Source organism: Apis laboriosa, unplaced genomic scaffold (genome assembly GCF_014066325.1).
Source record: "Apis laboriosa isolate Shangri-la unplaced genomic scaffold, ASM1406632v1 scaffold45_cov149, whole genome shotgun sequence".
Lineage (NCBI taxonomy): Eukaryota > Metazoa > Arthropoda > Insecta > Hymenoptera > Apidae > Apis > Apis laboriosa.
Window position 1 is genome coordinate 1,193,866 of NW_025223361.1, and position 22,702 is coordinate 1,216,567.

The 22,702-nt window shown below is 32.1% G+C and overlaps 1 protein-coding gene across 20 annotated transcripts in view; it reads right to left on the reverse strand.

Annotated features, from left to right (window-relative positions):
* The window catches only part of LOC122716454 (voltage-dependent calcium channel type A subunit alpha-1), a 155,856-nt gene that overhangs the window by 6,528 nt on the left and 126,626 nt on the right, over positions 1–22,702 (reverse strand). For 7 of the 20 annotated variants that reach the window (XM_043939527.1, XM_043939520.1, XM_043939523.1 and 4 more), the window contains 11 exons: positions 15,787–15,870; positions 14,205–14,252; positions 12,496–12,612; positions 11,965–12,030; positions 11,579–11,670; positions 8,390–8,871; positions 7,918–8,022; positions 7,733–7,836; positions 5,868–5,924; positions 902–1,083; positions 423–432 (listed from right to left, as the gene is read on the reverse strand). In XM_043939527.1, the coding sequence (XP_043795462.1) occupies positions 423–432; positions 902–1,083; positions 5,868–5,924; positions 7,733–7,836; positions 7,918–8,022; positions 8,390–8,871; positions 11,579–11,670; positions 11,965–12,030; positions 12,496–12,612; positions 14,205–14,252; positions 15,787–15,870 (1,347 nt within the window). Of the gene's footprint in view, positions 1–355; positions 433–901; positions 1,084–5,864; positions 5,925–7,732; positions 7,837–7,917; positions 8,023–8,389; positions 8,872–10,104; positions 10,197–11,578; positions 11,671–11,964; positions 12,031–12,495; positions 12,613–14,204; positions 14,253–15,786; positions 15,871–19,301; positions 19,413–22,702 lie in introns of all 20 variants that reach the window. The other 13 variants (XM_043939532.1, XM_043939531.1, XM_043939524.1 and 10 more) reach the window with 12 other exon arrangements.

Below are 22,702 nucleotides of genomic sequence, written 5' to 3' on the forward strand. Positions count from 1 at the left end.
AAAAAAAAAAAAAAAAAAAAAAAGATACTTTAAACTCGAAAATCGTGGAGGATTTTTTTAATTGAATCGAGCCGAGAGACCTTGTGGTAACGGATCGAGGAGCGAGGTGCGTAGGTATTCTGGTGTTGATAGTACGAGGGTGGTCGGTGAGCATGATGATGATGGTGATGGTGATGGTGGTGGTGGTGGTGGTGATGGTCATAGTATAGATCATTGTCGGTATCGTAGTATTGGTCGTGATGGTGATGGTGGTAGTAGTAGTTTTGATCCTGCTGGGAGGGCACCTCAGCCAGCAATGGCTCTAGCTCGGGGGCGCGATCCTCATCATTAACTACGGGTACAACCCCAGACCCACCCCCTCCCTGGCTACTCTCTCCGCTGCTGCCTAGTATATCGTACTGGTGGGACATCTTCCAGTTCACCTTTTTATTTCTGCAAAAAATCCAAGAAAAAAAAGGAAAGAAGAAAGTGGTTACAATGCAAAATATAAATGGATGTGGATAGTTACAACACGTTTCAAAAATATATCAACTCTCTTATATATTCAATATCGTGTCTTGAATATATTTGAACTTGAAAACTACTGTCATTTTCTATTGTATACATTGATCATGTATTTGTTATTCTAGTTTCTTTATATTTACTATAATCCATATTATTTTATATTTTGAGTTTGGTTTTTGATTAGATTTCTTTCTATCCATAACGATTCGCTATTATTGTTTTCCATACTTATATATAATTTTGGTAAATTGAAAAAATTTAATTCTGTAAATTTGTCGAATGCAAAACTCTAAATATCATCAGAAGATAAATTTCTCTTTGCAATATACGTGTAATATATATATGTTACATTTTTGAAACGCATTATTATATTATATATAAAACGGAAACGGAGTACCTGATGCTACGTTGACGTCTATGCTCGTCGTCTTCCTCCCTGTGCTCCTTGTGTTGATCGAGCTTCGTTTCCGGCGTTGGCCGTACCACGTGTTCGAGGCTGTTCGCCCTACTTCCGGCCCCGTGATTATTTCCGGTATGATTTACCGCCGTCACGTCCAGTATGCAGTTGAGGAAGGCTTGCTAAAGTCGAACGTGCGAAACCACACCGACTATCAGAGCTATTTCTTTCTTTTTTTCTTTTTTTTATTTTTTTACTTATTTATTTTTCTTTATCTCTCGTTTCCAAAGAGCCAAATATTATCAGTTACAGGTATGTACAGGCACATACAGGCTTTCTTTCGTTCTCCTTCGATTTACCTTCTTTCTCTTGCGTGCTTCTCTTTCGAGTTAGAAGGGAAAAGAATGATTATAAAATAGTAGAGAGCGCGAGTTGTTGTGTTTATAGCGATAAAAAACGGCGAGAGAGAAATTTTCAAAAAAAAAAAAAAAGAAAAAAAAAGAGAGAGATAGAGAGAAACAGAGAGGCCATGCTAGAATTGGCTGGAAAGAGTGATAATCATGTGACGTAATGCACTCGAGTGTTACAAAAATATTTCTTGAGATATTATTAGAGAAAAAATTTTTTTTTTCTTTTTTTGAAAAATGCGTGTGCAAGAACAAAGAATCGAAAAAATTGTAGTAAAAGTATATTTATATATATATATAGCAAATTGTAATCATGTGCCTGTGGATCACTTTGACAAAGCCTGTATATGTTTCAAAAAAGCTATATTATATTCTTACGTACGTAATGTAAATTAATTAATCTTATTTTTTGTAAAGTGTTTATAAATGAGCATATAAAGAAGTACCATGTACAAAAAATAAAGGACGCCTGATTAATCGTCACGTTTACACTGTACATTGTAGAAATGCAAATATTAAGTAAGCATGCAAACACAATGAACAAATCGTCGATGTTTCTCTGTAATGTCGATATAAACAATAATATCCTATCATCTTTATCTAAATCTAAAAAAAAAAATATCAAATATCGTTTATTAATAAATTGGAACGTCGACGATTTGCAAATATTTTTTTCTAAAAAATTTACTAAGAGTACATATACATATGCGAACAAATGGTGGAGACAAAGATTGTACACAAGCCAATCACAGCGAACAAACGTGACGTTTTTTTTTTTTTTATCTAACTAATCATTCGTATATATACATAATCGTATATATACACACATATAAATGGTGTAATAGTACTGTACTCGAGTTGTCGACTACATGCCTACGTACGGCACATTTCGCTACTGTTTTATCTACTCACAATTAATCTCGATTAAATACGTTATTTATTAATTAATTCTCAATACGTTACGACAAAATTCCAGATGGTATTTATTTAGAATATAAGGGCGCCACCCTTAAATTGGATATTCGGTATTTGAAATAAGATTTCGATTTCAAGTAGACTTGAAATGTTTCATCAAACTCGATGAATATATTTATTATTGTTATGTCTGGTTCAGATTAGATAGTTTATTTGGTTTAAAAATAAAAATAAATTCATATCATCGCGATAATGAATATTAAAAATTTTATTAAAACTTTGATCGTGTTTCATTTGAAATAATCTAATATATTTATACACAAGTTTAGAAAAATTTTCAAATTACAAAGATAATAAAGAGATTGAAAGAGAAAATTCAAAATCTTTTTCAATCTTTTCTTAATTCTCGAAATTATTATTAAAAATATATTATTCGTAATCATAGAAATCTAAATTATCAAACACACGAGATAAGTGGCACCATTATTCTAAATAAATATCGAAATATACTTGTCTACAAAATAGATACTTTAAATATGGAGGAAATATGGTTTTTTCTTTCGATCGACAACAGACGACATTTGTCATCGTATCACGATAATCTGACGAATGGTCGTCGTTGGATCGATGATAAACATTTGGTTGTTCACAGCATCGTTCGTTTCGACAAAAAAAAGAAAAGGCCGTCACCGAATCTTTGGTGGAAAGACTTGAATAATTTATCTACTTAAAAGTAGTAATAATTGTCATGTTGTTGTCTGCGTGTCGAAGAGTAATCCTCGTGTAAAACTTTTTGTATATTCTTGTTGTATTACGTAGTATATTGTGGAAAATAAGCCATTGTGGAAGAGAACTAGCAAGGCAACGATTCTACGGAAAACGGTAATCAATATAATAGATTTTCTAATTTATATACTACGCTGCTGGTTGTTAGAAAGAGAAATAGAGAGAGAGAGAAAGAGAGTTACAGATGGATAAGAAAGAAAAGGGTACAAAGTATGGACAAAAATCTTATACAGTGTTTTTTGTTTCTCTATATTGGAAACACTGCAGCAATTTTTTCCCACTGGATTACGTACCTGATAATATTATATTTTATGATCATATAAATTGTAATTCAAATGTAGAAATAGTTTCAATTTTGATCTGTTGACATAACTGACGCGAAAAAACTTTCATGATTTAATTTAAACATAAAATTGTAAATTTTTCTTTTTAAAATAAAAAGAATAAAGAAGAAAAATTATCATCTCAACGATTTGCAAAAGACATTTGTGTCTAATCTGATTTTAATTAATTTTCCTTGATTTACAAGAAAATCAGCTATAGATAACAAATAACACAATCGAACCAATCGCTGCAGTATTGTTGCCAACGCAAAAAAAAAAAAAAAAAAAAAAAAAAAAAAAAAAAGAACACAAAGAAACATTCTACCTTTTCTCGTCCACAAATTACTGCGATGCATCTAACTGGAGGATGCTAATAAATCTAACTCGAGGAACTTACTGCATTAAAAATATTGTTCTCGAAAGTGAGTTCCTCGATTTCTCTACTATCGTACCAAAAAGAGCCACTATAGGGGAGGAAGAGATAACAATGAGAAAAGAAAAAATTTACAAACAGTTGCAACAGAATAATGTATCAAAAACAAAAAAACAAAAAAGGATAATTTCTAATACGTAAGATCGATTATACGTTTGGATTACTAACGATCAAAATACATATTTGGGACTAAACTATCGCCTATATAAGATATTAATTCGAGACTAACTATAATTAATTGGTGACTAATGCGACCTAATTAAAATGGAATGATACTCGAGGCAAAAGGCGAGCTATGTTCGAGGATTCAGATATATATATATATATATGTATATATGTATATATATATATATATATATATATTCGGTATATTGTATTCATTCTAACAGGAGGTTCGACGTACTGGGTAATTTACTTACACACAGCTATATCGTGTTCTCGGGGCAAAGAGCCGATATTCACGTGGGAACACGTGCGTACGATCACCCACGTGACATCGACACGCACCACCACTAAAAAAACTCAAAACGTTAGAATTTTACGCATCGTAGCAACAATTTTTCTTTCCTTTTTTTCTTACGATCAATTTTCTCTCCCTCTTTTAAATTAAATAAAATACGGGAGTTTTTTTTTTTATTATTATTATTATTTACGACGATGCATAAAATTGGAACGTTTTTTTTTTTTTTTTTTTTTTTTTTTTGTTTAACTAGATTCAAATAATTAATCCTAAGACTAGTTGCTTATTATTTGAAGAGGAAACGTGCCATTAAGAAAGGAGATTATTTTAAAGGAAAAGTTTTCTAAAAGTTTTCTAAGATATAGTATATCTAAGTATAGTGTGAAATTCGACAGATGCTCTAATAATTACTTCCTACTAATTAAGTATTATCAAGTGCCTAAGAAAGAGAAGAGAAAAAAGTTCGCGTGTGTGATTTTTCTGTATCGCAACGCAACCGCGCTTGATTCTCCCATTTTTTGGAATAATTTTTGTTCTTCAAAATTTGCATCATAGATAAAAAAGAGATGGATCAAAATTTTGTTGTTGAAAGGTTATTTAGTCGAAAAATTTCCAACATTTGCATCAATAGCTGTTGCGTTATCGTTCTATCGATACAGTGGATTCAGTTGACAGTTAGAAAAAGTTAAAAGGAAAGAAGTTAAAAATCTACGTGATACGTAAGAAAGGAAACTAATCGAAACAAGTAAATGTACAAGTGTGAACAAATGTCGTTAAAAATTAGAGTGCGTAGTATGATGAGAGTGTGTGTGTATCTGTATATCTGTGTCGATGCAAAGAAAGAAACGTACAAGATTGAAAAAAAGATGTACAGAGATACAACTGCCAATCTCTAAATGAAAAGAAAATAATAATAATAATAATAATAATAATAGTAATAATAATAATAATAATAATAATGATGGTGATGATGATGATAATAATAATAATAATAATAATAATAATAATAATAATAATAATAATAATAATAATAATAATAATAATAATAATACTAATAATAATAATAATAATTATACCAACTGTACATATTAATTATACGTATTTATTTATGTATGTACACTGATAGGCTATTGTGTCTCTGCCTGATTTGATGGATATAAAAAGTATACAACGAACGTAAATGTTATTTATATATACACGAAAAGGTAAATCATTCGCTGCAAAGTGATTTCGATATTTTCTATATTTTATCATTATCGTATCAATTATCAAAATTTCGTCGAATCGAATTAATAACATAACGAAATTTGAAAAATTTGAAATTGGAAATATCGTATAAAATTATCCGAGATTTCGAGATTAATTATTTATTTCGATCGAATTTATCAATCGAATCGACGAATAATAATAAAATCAACAGAAAATTTTACGATTATCATTAAAGAACTTTCTATTGGCAATATAATTTTTCTTCCTATCGAAGATCGATCGAATAAATCGACTTTGCAGCGAATGATGGAAGAATGATGAACGAATATATATTAAAATGAAACGTAAAAAATGTACAAAGGAAAAATGAAACGAAAAGACCGTGTTAAAGATGATAATAATAATAAGTAAGAGAAAAAGTATAAAGTACTACCGCCTGGGCTGCAGGACTTTGCCCAGCATTATCGTTATCGATAAGATCGTTATCGTTCTGTAAAACAAAGAGAAAAGACACAAAGAGATGATTTTGAGAGCTGCGTGAACATCCTCTTGTCTGGGTATATTAATATATAATAATGTTATATAATAAACGTAATAACAATATGTGATTAAATTTCAAATTTTAAATTACTCCTACACTAATGTCACAATAATAATAATAATAATAATAATAACGATAATTATAATCATAATCATAACATTAATAATAATAATAATAATAATTAATAAGAACAACATAACCTCTATTTAATCAATAATATTCGAAGGTTCAAACCTCGTTGTCGTACTCACTTTCTATGATATATTTTTTTTTTTTTTTTTTTTCAAAATGGAACACTTATATAAAATTCAACACACATATTCTTATCTAATAATAATCTAATCGTAAACTCATTCAAAAAAACTTATATTTTTCCTAAATTTCTATGTGTGATCTGTATTCATCGTCGATACATCGTCGTACGCTGTGGATCCGATCGAAATGATATATAAATATTCAAAATCGTAAAAATATCAATTACGATTCTTTTTTAAATTGCAATATAATTAAATAACGATTGATGTATCGATTATGGACAATCTACTAGTTAAATCATTTGCACAAAATTTGAATTCGTGACGTTCACAGGAAGGGTGACATCGAACTGCTTCTACAACATATTGAATCGGCTAATTCAACAGACAGAAATTGAACGACGTCTTCCTTGTTCTTATAATATTTAACTAACAATAAGTTAAGGCCGATTCGTTATCCCGGTGAGATAATCGTTCGATTTTCTTGAAATGAAAAATTGTTTAACTACAAGTTAAATTATTAAATTTGAAAGTAGAATTATTATAACATCCAGTATTCTTAAAGAATTTTTTAACACGATTTCATTTATATTATATTGAATTTAAAAAAGATATTGTAATTAAAAATATAAGTGAATATACTTTACTTATGGATTTCTAATTTTTGCTGTATAATCTCTATAAAATATTTAATCTTGTTTTATTCGAAGTTTTAAATTTATAATCGAAATGATCTTCCTTCGTTATTTAATTAGAAAATTTTTCTATATTTCTATATTACAATCGTACAATTTTAATTTATTTCACCTTACTCCTAATTCTCGTAAAATTTCCATCAATTTTCAATCAAAATTTAATTATGGCACACGGGGATAAAGAATGCAGCTTGAAAAGAGTCTTGAATTTTTAATTTTACTCGTTCAAATACATATGAATGTTTGAAAATTCTCGCCACTACTGAGCACACATTAATATAGCGTCAGAATATCGGGGACACGGGGAAGAAAGCTTAGAATCACTCCCAAATATATATATATATATATATATATATTTTTTAACATTTTCTTCTCATTATATAATATGAAATATATAATACGAAATAATTGAAAAATATTATACGAAATTGAAAAATAGATTTTCAAAATTATCGGGATACTAAGCTTTCGTGGGTGATCAAGAAGCTACATGGAATCATTGGAAATTCTCTATTCGAGACGTGACTTTTCACACGGTCCACGTGAAATCCTACCACGAAGAAGCCAATGACAAACATCCATTCGAACTCAATCCTCGTGGATGCATTCTCACGAGGTTCGTCTCTTCTTAATATATATATAGATATATCATATATATTCCGATCGATCATCAATCAATTATGAAACGAATCTGGTAAGAGTGCAGCACGAAGGTTCCTTTGTTTGAATAGAAAAATATCGCTAGGGTCTTTCATTTTTTTTTTTTTTTCTTTTTGAACTTTTCAACCGTGATTAACGAAAAACTCACCTGTCCGGCTGATTCTATCTGACCAAACCTAGTCGTCCTCCAACTTTCGAGTATCAGAAGGCAGACGTATATCTTACCAACGGTCATCTTACCTCTGCCTATTTCTGGAATGAGATGAGTAGACGCTTGTGAGCATACATTGTATATTGAGCCGGGTTGAAATTTTCACACAATTTTTACACAACCTTCGTTCCTAGGTATCAAAAGGTCCAACATCTTTTTCGCCTGCAGAGGCCAAATACTTCTTATCGTGTCTCTTAGCTCCTCGTTCGCTTGGTTTCTCTCGGAGGCTGGAAATCACCGATAAATTGTGAATATATATTTCCATCGTTTAACGATAAAATAGATTTCGATTACTTGTTTAGTCAAACTCTCCTATCCAATAATTATTAAAATTCAGATTGGAATTTACGTATGCAAAAAAGATTTTTAAATTATGAAAAGTTACATTATTTTACTTATTTTAATTTAGATAATGAAAAATACATTTTCTTAAAAATATCATATTAAAAATATTATATTAAATCATATTATAATAAAATATAATATAAAAATTATATTAAATCATATATAATAAAATATCATATTAAAAATATCATAAATGAAATTTCATTTAATTCGAATAAAGAAACGCATAAAGCTTTTTATATAACTCACCTCTTCTCACTTTTATATTGAGATTCTCGCGGATCAGGGCGAACAAAGTGGTGGTGAAGTTCACCTTCAAGTCGACGTCCACCGGCATGTTCATCCTGATAAGCTTCTTGTAGGCAAGCCTGTTCGGACATTTGTTTCCAAACCCCAACGGCGGATCCATGTTCTTCAGCATGTCGTACATCTCCGTGTAATGGATCTTGCCGGTCGCGTTCGGGTCGTATTCGGCCCATATGCGTACGAACTCGTCCAAGTGGTGGGCGCCAAGTATGGACGAGTCCCTCGTAAGGTAATCGAAATTGTCCATGATGACGGCGACGAACAGATTCAGCATCAGGAACGAACAGAAGAAGATGAACGAGACGAAATAGGCGTACGCTATGTTCGAGCCACAGCCACCCTCCTGTTTACCGGCTTTCGCGTCGCAAGGGCGACCCTTCACGCAGGACAGCATTATGTTCGGCCATGCCTCGCCAGTCGCACACCTAATTATCATTCGATCGTTATCGTTCTCGATTCTCTTAGGATCGAATATTATTCTACGCTACTTGTAACTTGAAAGCAGAGCCCGTCCAGATAATGGACGATACACTTTTGCAATTCGACGATTCTTGAACAACTGTTTCGCTTGCAATTAAAGTGCGTCACAAATTGAAGTTTGTGACACGTTGAAGGGGTGGATTTTGATTCGTATGATTTTTACAGAATTGTCGATCGAATTGGAGAAATCCGATGTAAAAAATTTACGTGGAATCTTTTTAATACAAAATAATTTTAAATCGAATATTTTATGATTTAGTAATTGAAATTGATATTGAAACTGATATACGAATTTTTTTATAATCGTTATATATTTTCATTCTTAATATAATATAATAAGAATCTATTTAATTAATCGAAACTCATCGAGGAAAGAGGAAAGTGTCAAGAATCGTCGATTTCAATTTTTCAAGATGCATGCGAATAACTCAACTCGAAGCAAGATATGTACGTTAATGGGAACTTTTCTAAAATATTTTCACTTCATCAAATATATATATTTATACTAATTACGAACGATTAATGTTGATCTGAATGTACAACAGTTTCAATAATTAAACACAAGGGGATATCAAGTAGAACTGTAATACTTGAGAACACAATTCATGCATGGAACTTGGAACTTTCTCAAGTGTTTTATTAAATGCAACATCAAAAGCAAAAAGTATCGATTTAAGTAACTCAATTCTCTACTCGAATGCTACTGTGTCAGTTTTTGAACTGTTTATTATCACGCGTAGTTAGTTCATTATATGTTAGTGTATCAATTAAATTCAACAAAATCTCCCGAAATAGTTTGGAACAACAATATAAAGTGTAATCACCTCCGAGCACATCCGTCTTTCTTTACTCTTCGAAATCATCTCCCATCATCGAGAATTAAGTTCCTCGAGAATTAAAAATTCCTCCGAGTGTGTTTGATATGCGTGTGTTGCTTTGCAGCAGCGCGGTGCTCTTTTCGCAAAGGAAATAAAAATAGAGGAAAAAGGAAGAAGAAGAAACCGACGAGAGGGGGAAAAAAAAAAGACAAAATAAACAGAGAAGAAAAGAGATAATATAAATAGAAAAATGAAAACAGCCGTTCTCCTTTTCTTTCTTTCTTTTCTTATTTTTTTTTTTTTTTTTTTCTTTATTAATCGCAGTTAAGTTTTGCGTGGCGTTAAGTGTTGTTTACTTACCGAAAAAGCAACATCAGACCTTGAATGAAGCTTTGGAAATTGTTGTGCTTAGTAATAGAGGTATCAGCATCCAGCGCGATGTTACCGAATACCTGAGACCGACAGAAAGAAAATGGCCAAAGGGCGAGCAACGGCATTAGCAACGTCTCCCTTTCGATCGATTTCAATTCAATCTTAATATTCTTTTTTTTAACACGTTCGTATTTTTTAGTTCTATCGCGATTCTATCATCACGCGACGAGTTGAAAAAGTGAACTGAGTATATTGGTGATTGTGTTGTATCGATCTACTCTCTAATAATACGCATCCACCACATTGATCACAGATCTACGGACTTGTTTACGGTCTCTCCTTTGTATCTCGATACAAATGGATTTCCCATTGAGAGAGAATTAAAAGATCTCTGTAGGAAAAAGAAGATTCGTGGCAAATTTTTCATAAAAGAAAAAAATTAATTCTTATCAAAGATATATTTATAGAATAGAACGATTATCGATTTTTCTTATTTTTATTAGGGACAAGATTATTAATAATCTACATTTTTATTATATAAAGTCTAAAATTTGTGTTGAATCGTTTGTTTTTTATAATAATATTTGCGATATATATTTTAAAAATAACGTTTTAATTTTATAGAATCTTCCATTCTCTCTCACAAGAGAACCATTACAAGGTAACCAACTTGATTAAATCTAGGGCAAGCATCTCTATGGAACAAGTGTCTAAGGGAGGTCTAATTGCAGGGTTCGATTACAACAGAGGTATTGACACGTCGAGCAGCTTACTTTTATTAAACCTCATGCCAACAGCCCAATATAGTCTACCATAATAATTAATCGCTACCGATCGTTTTGACGCGCTTTGTTTTATATATATATTTTTTATGCAATCTTCTCGAAAATATACGAATATATAAAATATAGATTTTGTCATCTCAATTATTTTTCTTATCTATCTTATTTATGATGCTAGTTGATTGTCATGGATGGTACAAAGTCTTTAATTCGACGATTTCGATCCTTTTTTATTGTTAGCAATGGTTATAAAATTAGTAATATTTGCATATTTGTTGTATTTATATATCAATTAATCAGATTCGAATATATTAAATTTCATATCAATTTTACTGATAATTGTAACATCTGATTTTCGTCAAACAGACGATCTTGCTTTCATTTTTATGATAAAATTATTTTCACAAAATAAATAATTTAGCATTATATTTTAAATTATTTGAATAATTGTCCGCAAATTAAAAATTTGCAGTTTAACATATTTTGCAGATCCTTCAAAGTTACGTACCATTTACGACAAAAACAAGCACGTTTTAATCCATTATATTAACAACGAAAAGGATTAAGATTTAAACCAAAAAAAAAAAAAAAAAAAAAATCACAGATCGGTAGCTTTCTGATCGACAAAAGTTCAATTTTAACCCAACTTATAACTTGGTCCGTTTAGCTGCTCGACTCACCGAAAAAGCAACATAAGACCAGCGAAGAAGGACTGAAAGTTGTTGTGATCATCGATCGCTGTTCCTGGATCGTTCGATATATTTCCAAAGACCTGACAACGGAATTTCATGGTGACTAATGGACCCATTTATAGTTATCGTTTATCATTCTGTTCCTGTAAACAATATCACTAGCCCTTTTCCCACAAGCCGAACAGCTTCCAATGTTGACTTTTCATCATTGGAGACTATTTTTTTCGACACGTTTTCTTTTTTCTTTTTTTTTCTTGTCTTTCATCGAAATTTTCATTAAATTCCGTATTCCGTGATATTAAGACGGAAATTATGGAAATAATTCATTCCTTGAATGAAATACACAGGAATTTCTCCTATGGAAAGATACGTACCTGCATACCGATGATCGCGTAGATGAAAAACAACATCGCTATGAGGAGACAAACGTAAGGCAGAGCCTGGAATGGAAAAAATTGGATTGTAAAATTGAAAAAGATTTCAATTTTTTAAACAGGATGATAAGATAGTATTTGTTGAATAAAGAGGAAAAGTTTTAATAAATGCAGATCGAAAAATTAATATTTTTAAACTTATAAATAATTTCCTATGGTAAATCAAATCATTTAGAAGAAAATTTTTGAGATGTATAGAAAGAACAATATCTTGAAATCAAGAAAAGAAGAAATAATAAAATAATAAAATTTTTCGAAACGAATTAGTCATAAGAACAGAAACAAAAATTTGTTTATAATTTTGAAAATATGAATTTTTCGATCAATGTTCATTAACGAATATTATTTTATATATTTTTTGTTTTCAATCGCAATAAATACAATTTTCATTTAAAAGTCTTAATCACTTGACCGATTCGATAGGAAAAAATTAAAAATTGTTAATAATTTCAATATTATATATTGACTTACTTTGAAAGATTGTACAAAGGTCCAGAGCAAAATTCGTATCGTGTAACCCTGCCTGAGTAGTTTGATCAGCCTGGCCGCGCGAAACAGCCTCAGGAAGCCGACGTTGATAAAGTTCTCCTGCAGGGGGCAGAGGAAATTGCACTTAATCCCCAAAAATGCCGGTTCCTTATCGTATTACGAGCAACGCTTCGTGCGTGTAACGTCACGTTGTCTTTCGAGCATGTCTCGAACTGATCTGAATTCGAGAAGCGCTCTTTGACATTGTTTCGATACACGAACGAAGCTAAGGAGAACGTTGCGTGTATCGAAAAACAAATATAATATAATATATATATCAAAACGTTTAAGGTTAAAATCACACGTGATATGTTTTTAATTTACAGTGTAAAACAAAACGACGGGATATTCGATATATTTGAATATTTTGTATAATTAAAAGAACAATAATGTATTCTGATTGTATATAGAAACTTAAGAAGTGATCCTTTAAGCTAAAATTACACGAGAAAATAAAATAGTTACGTTTTTTAAACTCGATTAAAATTACGAAAACTTTAAACTCGTCATAACTTTGAAAATAATAACTTTTAATCAATGAACGAAAGATCGTTAGAAGCGCGGGATCTTCCTCTTTAAAATGCTTTTTCATTTATCCCGATACGACTTCCGGTTCCCGAGATATCGTCGTGTAAAGCGAAGAGTAATTTTTAATCGTTTACTCTCGCTCGCGCCTCGTCACTGACCAATCCCAAGTTCCAAACAAATGACAGACGCGATTCCTAGAAGAGTTAACATACGTTTCTGGGAAAAAATATAGATCGCAGCACCATTCATAATAATCTCTCTATCGCATTATACTTTAAGTCTTTATATCTCAACAACGGATCGAGATATCGGAATGAAACAAAAAAAGGCTTCGATGGCATAGTTCCCTCTATTTCCTAGCCGTGTTTTGACGACAATATTTATATTTTTTACATGAAAAATGGAAGGATTTTATCACATTTCGTGATAACGTAGATATTCTTGAATTTAAAAATTACTGTACATGAGTTATTATTCTTTATAAATAATATATTCGTGTATTAATAATATCAATAACTAAAGAATAAAAAATGCAATTTTGTTATTTCCGATCATTAGTCTCGTCGAAGATTCGAAGAATCGCTTCTTAAATTTCTGAATACTTATAAACAAGTATTGCGCAAGATGACTGAAATTTATTATTATTCTTTCTTTAATTACACGAAACATATTAAAATACATCAAATTTTTCGTCACTTCGTCCCATTGTTGCATACGGACGTCGTTCGTTAAACCCATTTTGCTGTAGCGAAGCCTCTGTAGATGCGATGGCTGCAGAAATTTTGATCGCGCGTTAATACCGCATCCATATGCCATTCGTGTGCCTGCTTTGTGTACGCGCAAGTAAGATGTATATCGTGTCGTATAAGCGCGAGAAAGAAGAAATATGTCGAGTGAAGTGTCTTTTTTATGGGTCGTGTGGCAAGCAAATAATGTAACGCGTGCAACGAACGAGCAAATGTAAAATTGCACGTTCGTTGGGATAACGATGACGAAAGATTATAGCAAGATTATTATGTGTGTGTGTGTATATGTATATCTTATTTGCTCCCCTGTTAATAATTCAATTTAAAATTACACGGACAACTTACGTCTGTGGGTGTTAATGTGACGAAACTTTATACCTTTTTTTCGCCTAGTTGGCCGCCACTGGGCATACTCGAAAACCGCTCCTATAGTACAAAAATACACGATATTGCAAAATTATTGGGGCCGATCGTACGATCGTGCACACTGATCTCATTATATATGCGAATATAGAACAAAACTAGCGGAGATTTACATATAAACGAAGCTTAAGTAGTTCTGAGGCGGCGGCTGAGACTGAGATTTAAACAACTTGTCATATATATATATATGTATATATATGTATATATATATATATATATATATATATATACGCGAAGCGTTGGAAAAAGGTTGGTTTTGGCTTGGCTTGACTTATCTAAAAGTAAGTTAGCCAATAAGATCACGTTTAATCTCGGTCGATTCAGCAAACCTACTAGGAGAGTGCAAGCATTTAAAAAAAGGAAATTTCGACTCGATGTGGCCTTGATGTGGGGGCATTGACGCTCAACTATAGTGTCTGTATGTGTATATATATATATATATATCTGTCGATTTTTTTTTTTTTTTTAATGGATTATAATAATTACGGCGTGTGGAGTTTTATATAGCACGACGTTTACTTCGGGTTCTTTAATACTTCTACTACTGAGAGGAGTAAAGAAATACTTGATGGGTGGTGCTGTATTTATGTTCATTGTTCGAAGAGAATGTTCGCTTTTACTATACGATACAAAAGAGATCACTCGAAGGGAAAGGTTGGAGTGTAACTTTCAATTTTCCAATAATTTTTCTCTCACAACGATTTACTATAATTCGATTTTGAATTGAGAAAAATCGATGATTTCTTTGAATCAATACGATCGATCTTTTCTTAAAATTTTCCACTGATAGTAATTTCTCTTTCTTACGGCGTATACGTAACCACCCTTTATTAAATATACACGTGCCACGACATTTGAATTTTTTTTTACTCGAAATAAAAACAATAAAATGCACGCAAATAAATTGTGAAATAATTCGAATGTAATTTAAATAAGGATTTATCTCAATTCCAAGAGAAAAATTCTCCCCCTCCCCCCACCATTTTCCCTTCGAGAGATTATTCTAGATCTTAATGTGTATTATATATACTGCTTATATCGTGGCGACTGTATGCTATATGCGGATATGTGATAATGTACAGTGTGGGGTGTGTAGCGTATGAATGCAGCATATAAGCTACGCAAATAATACAATGATATTGTAAAGGGATATCGAATAATATCGTCGAAATATTACCTGCTATGCATGTTATATATCTGTACACTCTGCTGAAACTAGATAAGCAGCAAAAGGGTTAAAGGAAAGACAACACTCGATAATAATGTACAAGTCAAGCAAACATTGGGTCGACACAGTTAATAAGTAGGGTGTAATCAAGAAAGAGAGAGAGAGAGAGAGAGAGAGAAAGAAAGGTGTTCTCATCGAAGGTGTTTTCTCGTCGATAAAAATTAAAAATAAACAAAATTCTACTTTCTCTTTTCTTGGGGGAGGAAAAAAAAAATAAATAAAATGGAAAATACTACTTCACTCGGAACATTTACTCGTCAGCAGTTTTGTAAAGAAGGCGATATTTCTTTTTGTCGAAGCTCTACGTACCCCGAACTCGATCACGAGGGCGTCCACGATGCTGCCGATCACCGTGATGAAGTCGAACGTGTTCCAGGCGTCCTTGAAGAAATTCTGCTCGGCGGGAGAGAACGAGAGAGAAAAGAAAAAAAAAAGTATCGATTAGGTATCCATCGCGCCATCAGGCTTGCCTACAACTGTCGTCGAAGCTTCTTCGAAAACTGATTCGATCCTTATCTATTTCTCGGCTCAATTTTGCATTTTCTTGTTGATTTATTATCCAAAAGGGACAGGGTTCGAGGAAACTTCGAAGCAGTTAAAAGATGTGTGTGTGTATATATATGTGTGTGTGTTTGTGTGTGTTAAATGGCAGCGCTAAGAAACTACGAATTTCGTAAAGAGAAAAAGAGGGAAGCTCGGCCCTGCTTTCGCAGGTTCCGATCTTTCCAAGTGAATTTGTCATTGTGTGTGTGTGTGTGTATGTATATTTGTATACGTGTGTGCCAATACGCACCCCTTCACCGAACTTTAAACGTCGGTTAGAAAAAAAAGAGTTAAAGCGAAGAGCCGTGCTTTCGAACGATGTGTTTCTTTTTTTTTTTTTTTTTTTTAGTACAAAAAAGGCCATATATTTTCGTTCAAAAAAGAAAATTGTAATATTTGCATTGATAACTGTCACGTATAAAATAATAATACTCTATCGTGTATACAATAGATAAAATAATAGAAGAAAGGTTAATCATTTAGAATTAGGGAGCCATCCCATCGATTTCGATATCTTTGAGATATCTTCAAGATTATTATTTGAATAATTCCTTTCTACACGGATGATTAACATTTTATTGTTAATTTTGCGCATCAGTTTTTTGAGATACATGCAAATGTATTTTTTTTTTCTATCTCGTACGATATGAAGTTTGCTTTATGTTAGATTACGTAAGTTTGTATTGTATTATATTTGGATTAAATTTAGGTTAAGTTTTAATTAGAACATATGTTACCATTTCTCTAACAATTGAATGAATAAGAAAATTTAGGACACAAATCTTTAGATGGTACTATTACGTTCAATTTTGGTCAAATTTCAACTTGAAATAAATTATTGGAGATTTAAAAGATCAATCCAAACCTGACTCGAATCTTACAAGTACAGATTGTTAATATATTTGATAAGATACATTTGCAAGATCGATTCTAGAGACCAGAAACAAAAGTTGTGAACCCAAAAACATCGATTAAGATTTATTTATCAAATTACAAATCAATTAAGTTTGCATCAGATGAAACCAGAAATGCGAATAGAATAACTACTTTCAATTGCTTGTAATCTGATATAAATAACCTACATTTTTCTATACTCAACTTTTATTCTTTTATTTTAGCCTCTAGAATTCACCTACAAAAATATTTTCGCGTACATCTCCGTTAACAATTCGACATTTCAAGATTAATCAAAATCGACAAGATCCTCGTTTCCAAATAATAATATACAATTAAACCAAAAAATATTTTCCAATCTACGGAAACAATTGAAAACAATTCTACCGATATCTCTCCAATTTCTTCTCCCTCGTAACAAGAGTGTTGTGCGGAAGATGAAGAGACTAGGCTGAGAGGGATCTTTTACACGATTTACGAGATATCCGAGTCGCACGGCACGGTGATCGATGATCGATTGAAGTATATACGACAGGATCTTTTTTCTAAGTTAGTATCTACTACGGGAGCATGCCGTAATAGGTATATATATATATATGTATGTATGTATATAATAACAAGCAAACTATATATATATGTAATATAGAGAGAGAGACAGAGAAAGATAGATACGCGGTCGTATCGGTCGAGAAGCTCTACAATTTTTCCACCCTTTTCCCAGGGCCAGGAAAGAGGTCAATCGCTTGAAAATTAAATTGTATATAATGCAAACAAGAGCGAATAATCATCAGAGAGCGTAACAAACTCTATCGCAACTTCTATCGATATCTATATTTACGTCCACTTCTAGATTTTAAATAATCTAAATAGTCTAAAATACGAGGGCGATTCAAAGCGTATACCGACCAACTTCCCTTTGTCCAAATATGTATTATATTAACAAATATCGTTACGTAATAACGATCGAAGTATTGATCAAGTTGAAAAAGTAACTAGTTACAAATTTCGAGTAAAGTTACTTTAAGTAATTATTGAAATGCTCGAATAATATTTATTTGTATATTATTATAATAAATTCGATTTTTATGATAATATTCTTGAAATAAGTTTATTTCGTAATTTGAACTGTTATTGATGTGATGATTCTTGCTGATAAAAATACTTTTACGTATTTTCTTTCGTTCTTCTATTGTATCTAGCATAGGTTATTATTTATACAAGGTGTCTTTCTTTACCAGAGTTCAGATAGGGAGATCGGAGATATTTAAAACTCGTTCCCTTCCCCTCATTTTTACGAGCTCGAAGTTAATCGGTACACGCTCTCGCAACTTGTAAACAGATCAAACAACAGGGGATCTTAAGTTCGTGTATGCTTACTCGCTACTTCGATGGTTATTGGATTATTTTAAGGAGAGAGACGGGCGAATTTGAAAACGTCTCTCCCGTGTGTGTGTGTATATTATGTATCAGATACTCCTCTTTTCTGGCGCTAGTTCAATTTTCTTTTGTTTCTCTCGATCTTCGACGAAGATTTTTAATCCTCTCGCCAGTTGTCGAAACTTTATTTATTTATTTTTTTTTCTTTTCTTACGCGTAGGATGATCTAGATCGAAACGAGTGAAGAAAAATAAAAAAGAAAGAAAGAAAGAAAGAAAGAAAGAAAGAATTATGATAGCATGGGATACAATTAGTCACGAAAGTTATCGTATGCATTAAGTGATGATAAATTGTGTTATTGAAAGTAAATTTTCTTTTTATTGAAAGTTTGGATGTTAAAATCTTAAGATTTAAAATAAATAACTTTTTAAATGGAGTGAGATATATATTTTAAATATATTGGATTGGTATTAAAGTTTTAGTTTTTGATTTATTTCTATAAACTTAAAATGAATTAATGAATAAGACAATTTATATTTTCAATTGATTTGAAAGAATAAATTATTGCAACTATTGCAAAGAAGGCATCTTTTATATCTTTGAAATAAATATTATGAGTGAAGCATTTAATTATTAAAAGTTTGAAATCATTTCTCTAATTATAAGTATATCAAGTCGTGATCTAATTTTGCTATTTCTATAGAATTCTAAATATTTTATTTATAATATTACAAATATAAAATTGATATTGCTTCTCAATTAAATTGAGCTTAATATTTTCTATTATAAACAAAAAAATTGAAGATTGATCATCCAACATTCCAATAAAACCAATATTCCATTATTACTCTTGCATGGAATACACAAATCTTTACTAAAATCGAAATTTTCGGTTCGGAACGAATTTACGATACCTTTTCGACTGATTGCATAAATATACATGTATAAATATAGTTGCGTGTAACTGAAGTTAGCGGATTTTTTAGTGATTAAGAGGATTGTTTTTATACCTTCCATCCGAAGGCGACGAGTTTGAGGATGCACTCAATGAGGAAAAGGAGTGTGACGAAGAAGTTCACGATGGCCAAGGCGTCCACTAGCTTTGGCGGCGCCTCGTGAAACTACAAAATACACCCAACACACAGACGTAACACAAGCCTAGATTCTAGTATCGGTGCCCGTCTTTCCCTTTTTTTTTATTTACCCTCCGCCATTTTCTTTCCCAACCTCCCTACGCCTTCCAAATTCGTTAAACTCCAACTTTCCCAAACAATGTTCTCACGAACAACTTTCCAGACGGGCTAACAGCAAGCTATCATGTTCCACTCCCCCCCTATTATATAATATTCCGCGCCATTTTCCTCTCTTATTAATTTATCACGTTATCTCGACAGCTCGAGCAAATTTTCTTTTCCCTTTTTCGTGTATTGCGCTCGTCGAGTGGATCGACACTTTTTCTTTTCGACGAAAAGAAGGGAAGGTGAAATAAAGAAATATCGGACGAAAAAGAAAATTTGCCCACTACTTTTCATCCGTCGAAGTTTCAAATCGTCTCGCAACGGGGTTACCTCGATGCATACCTCCTCTCTTTACGCTCTTTCTCGTGACAGCTTTTAATATAAAAGGAGAGAGAGAGAGAGAGAGAAAAATTACAATATCTCCTTTTCTTTTTTCTTTTTTTTGGAAAGATCAAAGTAATCCCCTTGCATCGACGGCGGTTTCCTCTTTCCCAATCGAGGAAGCGAGTTTAACCTCTTTTTTATCTCCCTGCCCCAAAAAGATATTCGAGCAAGTCTAACCAATCTTCGACAGATTCTTACGAAGTAGGCGATCGGTTTCTCGAGCGCTTTGCAAATGGCAGCGCGGGAAACGTCGCTTCTTGTATACATGTGTGTGTATGTGTGTATGATGGGTGTGCGTATGGAACCCATAACTGGTACAGGCGGTGGTAGCATGGATGGAACTTTAGTTTTTTTTTTTAAAAAATACATGTATTTTTTTTTTTTATAGATTTTTACGATTTAAAATAGTATTAATTGTTTAAATTCGTTGTGATTCGAGAGTTGATCACGCGCGAAGTTTCGTATTTTTAGGGATTTTTGAGAGTTACGTGCCGCCATGTTGGATTTTAAGATTCAATTCGATTGGAAGTAGTGGTATTGGCGCCAAATATAAATTGCTCTTTGGAAATGTTGTGTTTTATTACATGGCATAATTATAATTGTTCACAACTTAGTTTGCAATCTTTTGGATTTTTTCTAGATTTGATGTTTTCGATTTATATTGGTATCAAGAAACCAAAGTTGTAATTTTTATTAAAAACTTTTGATAGAAAAATAGGAAAAAATATACACATATAAAACTGATTGAAAGAAAAGAAGAATTATCAAAATTAAACGCTAATCTAAATAAAATAATTCATTTTTTAGCTAGATTCATCGAATCTGAATATAATAATGATCGATCTGTTAATCTAAAGATAATTTGAATTTGGCGCCCACCGATACATCGTTCATGGCGTCATATAATAGATAAAATACTTAAAAATATGCAACTTCGCGAGTGCACAACATTTAAATAATAAAATTCATATCACTCATGAAAATCTATAATAATACACTAAAAAGACTCAAACTAAAGTCCAACCATGATATGGCTGTGAAGCTGGAGGCAGTTCTTCAAGCCTTCCGTTCTTCGTTACACTTAAAAGTCGGCCATTTTATCTCGATCGCATTTCATCGTCGACAAAATATCTCTTCAAAAAAAAAAAAAAAAAAAAAAAAAAAAAAAAAAAAAAAAAAAAAGATCATTTTCTCTCGAGAAACTCCGTTGACGAACGTTGAAACGACACGAAACGAACGTTGATTCTCGACAAAATGGCGGCGACAGCGATTATCCATCATTGGCCCATAACACGAAATCATTGCAACAACAGAGACACTGTTCAAAACCGGGCATCGATCACTTTTCACTTTTCCTCCAACAAAATGATTCTATTATTTTATCATTCCAACGATCGTAGATGAGAGAAAGGGATCGACATCCCGCTTTTTGAAACAATGCATGCAAGAATAAATAAAATACGTCAACGTGCAGTGATTACGTGCGGATGCAACCAGGCTAAGAGCATGCCGGGAGCTTTCCGAGTTACTAGTAGCTGGCGGATTTACTTCCTCGAGGCGGTCCCCTCCGTTCGACGTATGTATCTCGTAGGAAAAAAAAATTTGTTTCGAAATTAAAAACGAAAAAGAAGAATACGGAGAAATAGATAAAAGAGAGAAAGAGAGAGAGAGAGAGAGAGAAAGAGACAGAGAGAAAGAGAGCGTGTGTGAGTGTGTGTGTGTGTGTGAAAGAGATGAAGAAAAATAATAATTCGACGTGACAATTATGCTTCTTTGCCGTGTTTCTCTGAATAACCCGACGAATATAGTTGAAATGAAAATGTTTCGTGTAATGTCGTGTGCGTGTGCTTTCGAGTTTCGTTATATATAGACTGACAACGCGACATTTTGAAAACGCGTTTAACGAGGTCTGTATTAAAATACATTTAATAATTAATTTTCGATAAAGATTTATCGGAATTGTTAAATTTATTTACGAATTTTTTTTTCTGTCTTATCGAATCATTTTGTGAGAATATAATTTCATTCCCTTTTTGCGTCGATTTATGGTATCTTGTTTACTTTTTGAAGCAATTTTGAAATTGCCTTTAGAATTTATTAATATCGATGCAATTAATAATGTGATGGAAATACTTTTCTTTTAAAAGAACTGTTGATTAAAAGCATAATTACGTTGAAATATCAATATTCAACATATATAATATAATATATAATATAATATCGAAGAAACGTTATTTCATAGAATTATTTTCAAAATTATTTTCAATTCTTTAAGACCTCGTGTAATAATTTTTTACAACCCACCATTAAACCCGTTTTCATTCTCTCGTAAATACGAACTAGGAAGAAGAATTCTTCTTCGAGATGTTTCGTGGTGATTTTCAAGTGGACGAGGATTGCAGAAAAATTGTTTCGACAATTTTTAAAATATAAACTAAAATTACACAGAATCCTACAATCCTCGTGGAGCAACAAATATCGTATACAACTCGTTCATATGCTCTTTTTTATGCTCAAAGCCGAACAAACGCTAGGATCTTTTCGAAAAAAATCAATTCTTAAATTTTGCAACAATAAAAACAACAACAAGGAACAGGATTGAGAAACAATTTAGCGTTTGTTCAACCCTGGCCGAACAAAAAAAGGTTCTCTACCATGATAATGTAATGATCTACTACATCTCGTACATATACGTATACCCTTGCAATACACGGATATTATCCGAGTACTCGAGTCGACAAGACTACTACTCTTCTCTGTACTATTATTCTTTCACCAAAAAAAAAAAA